The 14,155-nt window shown below is 34.2% G+C and overlaps 1 protein-coding gene across 5 annotated transcripts in view; it reads right to left on the bottom strand.

The window, feature by feature from the left end:
• Positions 1-14,155, bottom strand: part of LOC114343163 (protein pellino) — a 370,712-nt gene that overhangs the window by 110,892 nt on the left and 245,665 nt on the right. The window contains exon 1 of one of the 5 annotated variants that reach the window (XM_028293981.2): positions 12,003-12,290. The exons of the other annotated variants lie outside the window; for them this stretch is intronic. Coding sequence (XP_028149782.1) covers positions 12,003-12,049 — 47 coding nt within the window. The 5' untranslated portion in view covers positions 12,050-12,290. Of the gene's footprint in view, positions 1-12,002; positions 12,291-14,155 lie in introns of those variants that run through there. 5 annotated transcript variants of the gene reach the window in all.

Here is a 14,155-nt window from a genome sequence, read left to right as displayed (position 1 = left end):
TTGTAACGGTACGAAAATCATTAACATTTTGCTTCACCATGTATTCTAAATTCGTTAAAATCATGTTTAGTTTCAGAGGAATTGTTGAATTCTCACATGAATCTATCGCTTGGTAAATCGAAAACGTAATTCGTTCTCGTATTCTCATGGACATTCATATTTCTTTTATCTGAGGGACCTCGATATGTTTATATTAATTTGTACCGACAAAAGAATCAAAGCCGCAAATTCTTCAATAATGTCTTTTTGGCGACGATGAGACTGTGGAGTTTATTTTGTGGAGGAACTACTAGAATCCGTTTTGTTTATTCTCTTGATGATTGGATGGAATGTTTTTGGTGTGCATAAGAGGGTTCAACCCAAAGCGTATTTTGCATTTCCTATTGGTCGAGATTTTAATTAGTTAAGTCCCTTAAGTCTGTGATTGGTCGATTGAGAAATATTAGTAGGAAGTGGGATAGATTTGGAAGAGACGTTTAATTTTTGAGAGATTGAGTTAGGGAGATCGGTAGATTCAATTCTAGTTTTGGCATCCAAGCAGAGAAGTTAGCTCATGTTCTTAGAGCCTCGGAGGTCCGTTGGTTGCAGCACCTGAGGGGTTTAGTTTCCCATTGAGTTTAAGTAGTGGAGTTATAGTGTTCCATTACGGTCTAATCAAGTCGTGGACCACCGCGTTCAGCCGCTTTTAGGCGAACGCGACTCTTTATATCAATGCTGGTATATAATCTCTACGCACGCAGTAAGAAGTCATTTGGAGTTTTTTTTTGCAGGCAGTTTCTAGCATTGCAGTTAAAGCATGAAGCAGTTTGTCTTTTTTAATTCAGTTCAACATACTGAAGAAATTATAAGTTTTTTTCAATATTTGGTTGTGAACAGTACCAATTTGTTTTAAAGAAATAAATCGCTTGCCTCATTATATATCTCCACTCTTCAAATGCTGAATCTTTCTATAAACTATGGATAGCACATGTATTATGGATATTTTTTTATTTAAAGATAGAAAGCTGCATTATCGGAAGTCCATTTTGTTTAAAGTGAAAACGATATAAAACACATTATAATCTAACTCCATAAAATTCACGTAATGAGCGCATTGGACATAAAAATTGTTTGTGATCGTTTGTAATTGATTCCAAGCAAGTTAATTTCAGATGACTAAACGAATTCGTCTACAGTAAACAAAATTTTTAATACATTGTCTAGAAATTTTAATTTTAATAATTTATTTGCATTGATAGGTAACGAGTCAGTTCTGTAAATAATATAAAGTACGGCCCTAGTAGCTGTTCCAAAACTATTGCCACCCGTCGCAAAGACAATTGAGGGATTAGTAACGTCAACTATTTATTATGATACTAAATCGGTAGGGACATCCCACCAGCGTCAGGTCAAATTTCTTATATCTTGACGAAAAGAATACTTTCCATATAACTATTCTTTTTGTAATGTGACTATAGTGAAGTATAACTGTGCCTTGGACTTTTGAAAATCAACTATGAGAAGATACCGGACTATGTACAAGGTATTATTTTTTTGTAAACTTTTAATTTTTGGTAAACATGATCTCGATCTCGTTATTTTTGTAAATCCGTAAGAGATCACAGTTCTTTTCAATTTTATTTTTTTTCAATAAATACTCTCTGATTCATTGCAAAATACTATTTTATTATTGTCTTGTTCCCTTTCTCTTGTTTCTTAAGTACAACAAAGATTTGGCTAAGACATAAGGTAAGTTACACTGATTTGCTTTCATTTAAAAGTACATATATGATTTTGTATTGACTGTGTTTTTGTTAATTTTTGGGGTAAGTTACACTGATTTGCTTTCATTTAAAAGTACATATATGATTTTGTATTGACTGTGTTTTTGTTAATTTTTGGTTTGAGCTATCTTTTTTCAATGTTTCTATTTTTGTATATGTTTGGTTCCCATAAGTAAACCAGTATCGCCCAATATTTTATTTCTATTTGATTTTTCTATATTTTTTTTTCTATTTCTAAGCTAATAAGAGAATATCAGTAACACCCCGTTAAGACCCCCTCATATCTCTTCCGTACTTAGCGACCGTGGCCTTGTTCTTCAAATTTTCTAACACGTTATCACCCCCTTCCATGACATCTTGTCAATTCTATTTACATTATTCCTACAGGGTGAATTTCGTCGTTACAATGTATAAACTGAAAATCATGATTTGGAATTTACAATCTAAATACATTGTAAATCATGATTTGGGAGTTCCCCTTGTAACATTCAACGTGTCTTGGTTTGTTTATTTCTAGTGCATTTTTTGCGATTTTAGTATAATTACTAATAATACAAAATAATTCGCTGTAAAACGAAATCAAGAGACGTCTTATATTTCAGTTCGTTCAGAGAGCGTCACTAAAGCCCTTACGTACGTTTCACTCTCATTAGAGATTCTCAGATGTAACCTAAGGGCGTTTATGACGCTCTCTGAACGAACTGAAATATAAGACGTCTCTTGGTTTCGTTTTACAGCGAATTATTTTGTATTAGTTTTACTCCTGACTCAGTATCGGGACTAAGTCTTCGTTGGAATTTGGCCATGATGAATAGGCATGTAGTGAGGTGCAATATTTTGGACTCCCTGTGTCTTCTTTTATTCAGCATTCGCTTGGTTTGCAAGTAACAGAAACCACGAATAAGCGTAACCAGAAACTTGGTCTCATTAGAGGTTTTACTTCTCCGGAAATAATTACTTCGAATTGTTAATTATGTACTAATAGTTTATTCACAACATTAGTGGTAAATAACATATTTCCCATCCAAGTGTTATACATATTGTACTTTTGAATATGGTGACGTCTCGTCGATTCTTTGAAATATTTTCGTTTTTGCGTATTCCACCATTTTCCCTATTATTTTGCCAGGTAATATTTCTGCAGTGACGTAGGGTAGATAATACACAAACAAATTACGATCATTATAAAAAATTATCAAAATTGCCACGGAAAATTATATTCCTGGTAACGTAATTTTGTGTAAACTGAAATTTATGACTATTTAATAGTATTACAGTACATTGATCACGTAGACAAAAAAAATAACAACACGATATTGTTAATAAAAGTAAACTAATTTGTAATTTAATACATTATAATGTATTACTATCAACTTCAAAAATACCATTAATCTTTATTCCTGTTATAAATGAGATATTTATAAACATATATTTGCGTCGGGATTAATTGGGAAAACAAAATATATGTGTACATGGTCATATAGTTCTTTCACTCTATCTTTTCCATGCATGAAACTATTTAGTATCGTAAAATTAAGCCGCTTGTCCATAGAAACAACAATGTTAAGCAATGATAAACAATACGGCATGTCTTTGATACCTTGTTTACTACGTACGTTTCAATAATTATTGTATTGATTTAACTTGTTTGAAAAATAATCATGACGTTTGGGCAAAGATAAAATGGAACAACTATATATATATTTATAATATTCTATCTACTTTTTGGACTTTACACCAACAGAGAACAAAAAGTAATACGCAATGCAATACGCAGTGAAATTTATTTTTCCATTCTAGAAACTACTTAGGTATAACATTCGAAGGCGGTTCTGTCCATCTCCTCTGCTCTTTTGACAAGTCACCTGTTGATAATCTTTTTTTTTTGTTTTCCTATATGTAAAAGCTGATCTAGCCAGTTTTTCCTCGGTCTTCATGTTCTTCTTTTTGCATACATTTTGGACCCATCACCTGTTTTGTTATTCTCTGTTTTGGTATATTCTGTTGACACATCCATTTGTTTAGTTTGTTTTTTGAATTCTTGACTATTTCTTTTCTTTTTGTATTCTTTTCTATGCTGATCCTCATTTTCCATTTTCCATCCTGACGTTTTTCTCATAGGCTTTATGCTATGATGTCAAGGCTATCACAGGTCTCAGTAAGGTTTCGTCTTTCCACAGAATGGTGCTGAATGCCGTATCTCGAAAAAGAGTTTGAAGTACTTATGCCCAAACATTTTATTTGTTTTTATTATAACCATATAGACCGGGCAGTATCGTCGCCCCCGCTAGCGAAATTATTCCGATTCGATTTTTTTGCACAAACTTACTCAAAAAGAGGTCCTTATAACATATCCACAGGGTGCCGGGCGGTGCCGCACTGTGGTCCTTTTTCATAATCTATGATTGCAAAAGGTATAAAATTCATCTTTAAATAATCGGTTGTAATGACACTCATTGAATACCTAGATAACCAGGTAAACAAAATAAATCGTTGTTAGAACTCAACTCCCACCTCGAAGTGAACAATTGAAACCTAAAGTTGTACTTCTTTACCGAACTTACGTTCAGTAGTTTCAGGCAATTTACCAGCGCCCGCGCCCTTTCGAAGTGAATTTAGGTGTACCTAAAACTGTTATTTTAATATTTTTTTGAAATGGAAGTCGAGCGAAGAGGTATATTTACAATATTATAAAACAATAGTTGTACCTTTGTCCTTTGTTGATAAAAAAAATATTTGATTGTAAAGATGATGACAGATTAGCACTAAAATAAGAATTTGTAAACATTTTAATAGAGTAGAACTTTTGGGATTGTTCGGGATTGTTGCTAAACTATTTTTTTATTGTTACTTTATTTATTTATCTCTCAGAAAAAGTTACTCTTGTGTGCTCGAACGTGCTCTTTCTATATTTTTTAAATTTTTGTAGGTTCTTGTATTTTACATATACAACAATGTTTTACCTGTATACGAATTTTCAGTCCCTTGTATTTAGTCTAAGAGCTGGGAGGGGATTTTGTGCGTGATAAGTAATATGGAAAAACTATATATTATTGAATTAGTTGTGTACTGTATTGTTGTTGAGGGTAGTTATAAGGGGTCAAAGTAGCGGTATTTATTATTTTTTTGTGACGCTCATGATGGAGATAGTGCACCAAAATTTGGGAATAAGTAGATCATGACATTACTAAGTAAAATCTCCAGGGGCGGAACGCTACGTGGCGGGCAAATGTTGTGATGCGTCACAAAAAAAAAATACAAACTGTAACTTTGACCCCTTAAAACTACCCTCATCCACAACTCTGGTCTCCGCCCCTGGAGATTTTGCTTAGTTACGTCATGATCTACTTACTCCCAAATTTTGGTTCTCTATCTCGATCACGAACGTCACAAAATCCCTTATAATTTTTATATTAACCCCTGCCCCCACCCCTTTGTCGGCACGCAACTTTCCGCCTCGGGAGATTGTACTTACTTACGTCATGACCTACTTATTACCATATTTTGGTGCACTTTCTCGATCATGAGCGTCACAAAAAAATAATAAAAACCGCGACTTTGACCCCTTATAACTACCCTCGTCCCCTACTCTGGTTTCCGGCTCTGGGGATTTTACTTAGTTATGTTATGGTCTACTTATTTCCAAATTTTGGTGCACTATCTCAGTCACGAACATCGCAAAAAACCCTTTATATTTTTTATAATTACCCCTACCCCCATCCCGTTGTCGGCCTAGCAGCATTCCACCCCTGGAGATTTTACTTATTTACGTCATGACCTACTTATTCCCAAATTTTGGTGCACTATCTCGATCATGAGCGTCACAAAAAAAAATCAATAAAAACCGCGTCTTTGACCCCTTATAACTACCCTCGTCCCCCACTCTGGTTTCCGGCCGTTGGGGAAAGTCATGTGCACAACTAATTCAACATATTCCCGTATAGTTTTTCCATTATCACGCACAAAATCCGCTTCTATCTCTCCGACTAATTGTGGTGTAATACTTTTGCAACCATAGATCGTCAGAAAGGACCACTGTGTGCCGTGGTCGAAAAATTGTTTAAACAATTTTTTTTAAACAAATTCACAAAAATAATTTTTTCATTTCGAACAAATTTTTTTTAGATAAATTGGCTTATTCTGAGCAAAAAAGGTCTCCCGTCATTTATTTCTAAAATTAATGGTTGTCGAGTTATATGCGATTAAAAAGGACCAGGCAACACTCCTTATGGAAAAGTGGTCCCGGTCAAATTTGATGAAAGTTTGGTCAATGATACTTCTTGATGTGTAGATTAAAAAAGTCCATGGCACCTAGGTCTGAATAACTACTATTCTCGAGTTACAGCCTTCTGAAGTTATTGGATTCGGGTGCTAGGTTTACGTTAAGTGCAATAATTTACGGTCAAGTGAACGAAAATATTTATTATTAGAAGAAGAGAAACTCATGTTCTTCATACATACTTGCGTGTTGTACATGAATTTGTGGTCAAAAATAGTTGGATCGTATTTTAGTCTTCAGAAAACCTCCGAAAAGTCTTCAGAAAACTAAAGAAGTGCGGTATAAAATGTGCTGCTAGATCGATATAAGCATTATCATGTTTTCATGAATGCTTCTCAGTTATGCAATACCAGCAAAACTGCAGTTCGGCTTTATCTTTAGAAAAGTACTGAACGGTGGCGGATCTAGGGGGGATAGGGGTAATTCCACCGGTAACATGTTCCAGAATTAATGAAATAACTTTATTTAACGAAAATGAACGAGATGGAGCCATCAAAACACATTTATAACCAAAGAGCGGATAGTGTGACGAAAAGACGTAAGCCCAGAGCACGGGCGCATATATAAAAATTTTTAGGGGGGTGGCAAACGTGAAGATGTTGCACATTATATATTTTGTATACTTTGAATAACCATATATAATTCAACTTACTTAGTCCTAAGCCTTTCTACCTTTAGGTGTAAGGCTTATATATAATTCAAAGCACCCGAAAAGCCAGTGGGTCACGGCCCCCCCTGCCCATGGCCCAGAATACGATTTAAGGACGAGAGAAGATGAGTTACGGGTGTTAAGAGTACGAAATTGAAGACCCTGGTGCAAGAAGGGGATAAGTACCAAATTCTGCAAAAGCGAGATAGGTGCTTATTTAGGTTGAAAAAGTAACTGTTCTTGCCTGGCGCAAGTATAGGATATGTATAGGTAATAGATACTGAAATTATAAGAGAAAACTACTTATGACCTGGTATGGTCTGGTGCAAGAACAGTATAAGAAATGTGTAACTGATCCCATTCTTGCACCAAATTTTGAATTAATTTTTATGTGTTATTCTGTCTTACTATTGCACCGGTGGCTTGCCGCGATTGGGTAAGTTACCGGTATCTGCACGAGCCACGAACGCGATCTAAGTCACGTAGTCACCGAGAAACTGGAGAGTTAACATAGTGCTAGTACGAGAGGTACGGTTTAGTAAAATATCGAGATTTTAATAATAAAGTATTTCGTCTCAAAATGGGTTTTATTGTAACTTATCCCCTTTTTGCACCTGCTGTAAACTACAGTATAAAAAAGGCTTAAACTTATCCTATTATTGCACCAATGTTTTTTTTTCCTTAATAGCATTGTTGTTTGGCTGTAGAATGGCGGCAAAATCATATATACCTGTTGTATTAGTTCGGCCCTACTTCATGAACAACATAAATTTTAAATTAAAAAATAAAACTTTTTTTGCTTCTCCTGTAAAATTTACATATTGTTACTTATCCCCTTCTTGCATCAGGGTCTTCAATTGTAAAACCAAGGCGGAGGATAGAATGGAATGGAAGCTGATTCTCGAACAGACCGAGGTCCACCAGGGGTTCTACAGCCAATGATGATGAGCTTTTTAATACAAAATGTTATGGAGAATAATTTTGTAGGGTTATTTTTATAATAAATATAATATTCATACTGAGGTATAATCATATAAAAGAAATAGTCAATGGAGAAGGCTTCATAATCATGATTTTGCCAACTTTCCTGTTTTCGACTTAGAGTACCTAAAAGACCTTACGATTGCGATATATCAAATTAAACTGGCACCGTCTTACATACAAGATAAAATAATAAGAGAAAATGACGAAGAGTTTCAAATTGATGAGAATATGGATGAACCGGGATTCATAAGAGTTCGAATATTTTCTAGGTTTCGGCAAGCTACAAAACACCAAGTATTCATTTCCTATACGGTTGATGAAGATAATGATGAAGATGAGCCTGTAGAAGAACCGATTAACGGGTACTACTGTACCTGTCAATCTGGTGCGAGAACTGTAGGTACTTGTGCTCATATCACCAGTGTGTTATGGTTTTTAGGCTTTGCACGACATCAACCCAATGTTAAGTATCCTGATAGGTCGTTAGTTAAAGTTAACACGACATAATATGATGCATCTAACCGAAATCAGCAAAATGTTAACATACGAATAGTCGAAGATGATTTAAACCCGATTTTTCCATAGACAATTGTAATTAATATTTAGCATTTACAAACTACCGTTTACTTTGTTTTTTTTTTATTGAAATCAAGTCCATGTTCTCTACCTGTCTTATATCTGATATGCGGCACAAGTTTCATGTCAACTCATGTATTTTTTTATGTTTCAACAATTTTTTCTTTAATTATTCTGGAACATGTTAAGAGTGGAATTACCCCATCCCCCCTAGATCCGCCACTGTTCAGTAGTTTTCTAAAGATAAGGCGGAACTGTAGTTTTGCTGGTATTCCATAACTGAGAAGCATTCCTGAAAACATGATAATGCTTATATCGATCTAGTAGCACATTTTATACCGCACTTCTTTAGTTTTCTGAAGACTTTTCGGAGGTTTTCTGAAGACTAAAATACGATCCAACTATTTTTGACCACGAATTCATATACAACACGCCAGTATGTATGAAGAAGATGAGTTTCTCTTCTTCTAATAATAAATATTTTCGTTCACTTGACCGTAAATTAGTGCACTTAACGTAAACCGAGCACTCGAATCCAATAACTTCACAGGGCTGTAACTCGAGAATAGTAGTTATTCAGACCCAGGTGCCATGGACTTTTTTAATCTACACATCAAGAAGTATCATTGACCAAACTTTCATTAAATTTGACCGGGACCACTTTTCCATAAGGAGTGTTGCCTGGTCCTTTGAAAAATGCGAAAATGGCCATTTTCAAGGCTTAATAACTCGATTAAACATTATTATTATGAAATTCAAACAGTCACTAAATCAAGTTTCAAATCCCTTTTTCAAGGTCCTGAAGAGATTTTTGTCATTATTTTATTAGAAAGCTGTTATTTTTAATTATTAACAATTAGCGCTATAGTCCAGGATTTATCGTCGCCCCCGTTAGTGAAATTATTCCGATTCCATTTTTTTGCAGAAACTTACTCAAAAAGAGGTCCTTATAACATATCCACAGGGTGCCGGGCGGTGACGTGGTTGAAAAATTGTTTAAACAATTTTTTTAAACAAATTCACAAAAGTAATTTTTTCACTTCGAACAATTTTTTTTAGATAATTTGGGACATTCTGAGCAAAAAATGTCTCTTGTAATTTTTTTCTAAAATTGATTGTTGTCGAATTATACGCGATTTATAATTTGAAAAATGCGAAAATGGCCATATAACTCGACAACAATCAATTTTAGAGAAAAATCACAAGAGACCTTTTTTGCTCAGAATAAACCAAATTATCTAAAAAAAATCGTTGGCAATAAAAAAATATTTTTGTGAATTTGTTTAAAAAAAACTGTTTAAACAATTTTTCGACCACGGCACCGCCCGGCACCCTGTGGATATGTTATAAGGACCTCTTTTTGAGTAAGTTTGTGCAAAAAAATCGAATCGGAATAATTTAGCTAGCGGGGGCGACGATACTTCCCGGTCTAATAAGATAGCTTAATTATTCTTCTTTCATGTTCAATTTGTAAATTTCATTTGATCTATTAGTTAAAGAATTACATTAAAATAGCTCAACCGTGCACTTCGCCGTACGCTAGTTTACAGTGCGCCAATGTTTGTGAGAAGGGTGACTTTAGCGTTATAAATAAAACATTATAGAAGATACAGATTTAATTTTAGAAAATTCTTTATATAAGGTTTTTTTTGTAAAATTTTCTGAATTTTTCAATGGTCAAGTCAGTTTTGTTCTAAAATTTATATTTTCGGAGTTATTTAAAAAAACATCAAACTTCGTAGTTCATTTGTTTAATAAAAAATGAAGCACCCACTTCTCGAGTAGAACTTTTTGATATGTTGTTTATTAAACATTTCTTAATGAAATTACAAAAAGTTCTGTCTTGTTTGATTTTTTCTGAAGTGAAAATCTATATGCACTCCCCTAATTGTGTGTTTCTGCTGCTGTCGTAGGCAATCAGGAATATACAACAAAATTAAGAGTATATAACAGCATAGTAAATCCGATAATGACATATAGGGTAGAAACATGGATTGTGCAAAAGAAACATGAATCAATAGTAAATGCAACTGAATCAATTAATGAAATGCATAAGAAGAATAGCTGGAGTTATGAAGTTTGAAAGATTCAGAAATGAAGGAAGATCGAAAACAAACAATTGAGCGGGTTTGGCCACATAGAGCGAATAGATCAAAACATACTAAAAAAGAAGATAGGTACATAAAGTCAAAATGGGAAGCAAAAGAAAAAAGGTAAAGCCGAGGAAGACATGTGTGGACCAAATCCATGATATAGGTCTGATATAGGTGAAAAGAGAGACTTTAACCCGCGAGTAGTCGCGCCGTGTAATAGAATCTCAGATATCCTTTTTCGCGATAATTTTTTTTTGTGGAATTTATGGCTTTGGGGTTAGCTTTAACAATTGTTAGAAATAATATTTCTAACATAGCAAGTAAATAAAAATACTATAAAATAAAAATTTGTTGTAAATTCGTATTGTGAGATGAAATCTAACACGCGACTGTTCACGTTACAGAAGTGAACGCGACTACTCCCGGGTTCAGGGCCGTAACTACCATTGGGGCAACCGTGGCAGTGCCCCTGGGCCACCGGCAAGGAGGGGCCCCGCAGGAGCCCTCCTTTGGTTGGCCGGGTATAGATTTTAACGAGAACAATTTTAATAAAAATACGTATTTTAAAAGCCGATCCAAATGAACTATTTTTAAATGACACAATTTTAAAAAGACATTGCAGGGGCACCCTAGATTTCAACAAGTTTTCAGTTTTCACTGGGAAATTAGTCTTTTCGACTAAAATGCAATTGGAACAGAACAGAGGCCCCTGAGACCTGAGCTAAGCTGGGGCCCCCGAGAATTTAACATAAAAACTAAAATTATTACTTAGAAATTATTTTTCTCGGCGTAATAAAACCTAAAATGCCACTGGATGAGGGGGCCCGGGCTAAGCAAAATTATTTAGCTTAACGCTTGGGGGCCCCCGGATCACGTTTCAATCACCCCCAACATCGAGTTACGACCCTACCTGGGTTAACCCTCGTAAGGCGGTGCGGGGTGCAGCTGCACCCCAGGCCTCGTTTTTCGCAACTATCTTTTTTAATAAATTTTTTTGATTTTTGTCCATTTTTTTATTCGCATTAAATTCAATTCTAAACGTATTCCACCCATTACAGCATTTAAAACTCTTTGTACGTGTTTTTTTTTTGAAAAACGACTGTAAGGTGCGAATGATGAAAATTTCATCCTGAATTAGACGTTTCTGCTGTTCCACCTGGAACTAACAGAGTTATTGGACAATGTCGGTGTTATTTATGTCAGAGAAAAAAACTTTGTGCGTAAAAACTTTGTGTTGCTCACACTGTGAAAAATTTCATTTGTTTGTCTTGCAGTGACAATATTGTTTTTAGAAAGAAATGAGTACTGTGTTTGTAAAATTATATTTCATAATATGAAAAACAAGTCCTAATTATCTTTCAAATCAATTTCCCCAACGTTCACATATAAAAAAATGAATATACGGATGGGGTGCAAATGCACCCCGCACTGCTGTTTACGTTAGAATCTAAGCACCGCCTTACGAAAGTTAAGAAATATGAAGAATCTGGCCACCAATAGAAGCGCGTGATTGAAATGGATGGCCACCAATGGAAGAGGCGAAACCCTGCATTCGACGCTCTGAAGGGCACTAAGGATTATGAGAAAGAAGAAGAAAAAAATTAGGTAAATAAAATAAAAATATGATAATGATATTATTTGTTAAGTGCAAGCCTTACCCAGCATTTATATCCGTTCGTATATTCAACAGACACAAACAGCGCATTTCTGTACAGCATCACTGCACTTCTAAATCGATTTTAAAACTGCGTTCACACAAAAATGTAAGTCGGTTTTTTTGTTGAGAAAACGTTTATTATTAAATGACATCAACCTTTTCTCGGCAACTGTCTTGTTTTGAGCGAACTTACACATTTTATCGCGATCCGCAATATTAAATGCACACAAGCAACAAAGAATAGATAAACACCTAAGCGGTTAGCGCCGTAAAAAACGATTTTTTAAGTAAATAAACGTACACAAAGCATAAATGCGCGTACGAGGGTTATGTCAAAAATTATTTGATAGGCACGCCGCGCACTTGGGAATAACTCACAATAATTATTTTAGTTTAAAATTAAATTTATTTGACGTTTCGATTTCTGCTTCGGAAATCGTTATCAAAATACAAAACATTAATAAATATATCAAATTTGCCAACATTGACGACATTGCCAATATTTGTGAGATGCTCTCCTGGGACGACTTTATGGGAAGATTCGATTACATGAAATAATTAATTTAATTTTCTGACGGAGATTCTTAATTTAAAATTGATGTAATCGAATGAACCATCTTCCAATAAAGTCATCCCAGGAATGCAACTCATAAATTTTAAAGTCATCTGCCTTAAAATGTATAATATATGTCTGAATTGTCAATATCAATAAGTCAAATGAAATTAAATTATTACAACAATTGACGAACAATATGAGAACCAATACTAGCACAATACACTAGGCTGCTGCGATTACGTTGGCAAAACACATGGTTCGGATGAATCAGACCAGCATCATCAGTAATCTATACATCTATTTATTCTAAATAAATCCAATCCTTGTGTAAGTTACTCCACTCCTAATAGTTTGTAAGTTTAGTTATAGTAGAAACGGAATTTTGTCAGAATGCACAAAAAGTGGCGGTATCAATATTTGGTAAAATGTTCATTAATAAATTCGATACGCCGCTTTAAAGATAAGAGCTTGCCGATATGTTAACATCCTATTAATCATGTACATTAGTCATTAGTAGTTAACTTGCATATTAGTACAGTTAAAATTATTAGACAATAAAATATTAAGTAAGAGAAATTAATTTTTTTCTACTTTTAAGGACAAAAAAGCAATTTTATTATCGGGATCGAATTCAAAATTATTCTGCACATTATTTTTGAGATGCTATTTGGTTAAAATAACACATTTTTGTTGGTAAAAAATATATTAATTTGTCTGGACTAAATTACTATTCTTAGGGCAGTCAATGAGAGCAAGAACAGGTTATTACCTCCGAATTCTATCCTACTGCATGGATTTTAATGAAATTGTAGGAATAGCCTGAAAATGTCTCCTTATTCAAAGTCTACCCTACGCCGATGTGTGCTTTTGTCTTGGGGGTGGTTCCCACCCCTTCTCGGGGGTGGAAAATTTTTTGGTTAAACAACTACGGAAGTTGTTAGAGAACCCAATTCTAAGCAAAAACTGTTCTATATTTTTTTTCGAAAACTCAATACTTTTTGAGTTATTCGTGGTTGCAAATTGTCCATTTTCATTGAAATATAACATCTTTTCAAACGGTTTTTTGCGAATACCTTAAAAATAATGCATCTAACTAAAAAAATTACATAAAACATTTTTGTAGCTCATAAAAAACAAATAGATTCGTTCCTTCTTCAATCTTCTAGTTATAACACAAAAAGAGATATGGTAGGTAAAAAGAGTTTGTTTTTTTGGTGCATGCTCAAAGCAGTGTATTCAACTTGAAATAACAGAGAAACGGTCGATTTTATGTATATAATGCTATGCTACCAATACCTTTTATTGTCCTTGAAAAATCCTTTCAAATAAGCAATATTAAATGTCGATTACATTCAAACTAAGCGAGATATGCTGCAAAAAATTGATGACTAACGAATTTTAAGAAAAAAATTGAGAAGTATATTTAACCCCACACCCACAAGAATTTAAATGCATCGTTTTCCTTCTACAATACATTTTACTACAGTGTCATTTTTATGTTCAAAAAGTTGAGCGGGTTTAAAATGAATGGTTTTTGAAAAAAAAATAAGATCAAATTATAGAGTGCATATTTAAATTTTCTTAAAAATCTTTTTCTC

Source organism: Diabrotica virgifera, chromosome 6 (assembly GCF_917563875.1).
Source record: "Diabrotica virgifera virgifera chromosome 6, PGI_DIABVI_V3a".
Taxonomy (NCBI): Eukaryota; Metazoa; Arthropoda; class Insecta; order Coleoptera; family Chrysomelidae; genus Diabrotica; species Diabrotica virgifera.
Note: the sequence above shows the minus strand (reverse complement) of the source record. Positions and strands in the feature narration are given on the sequence as shown.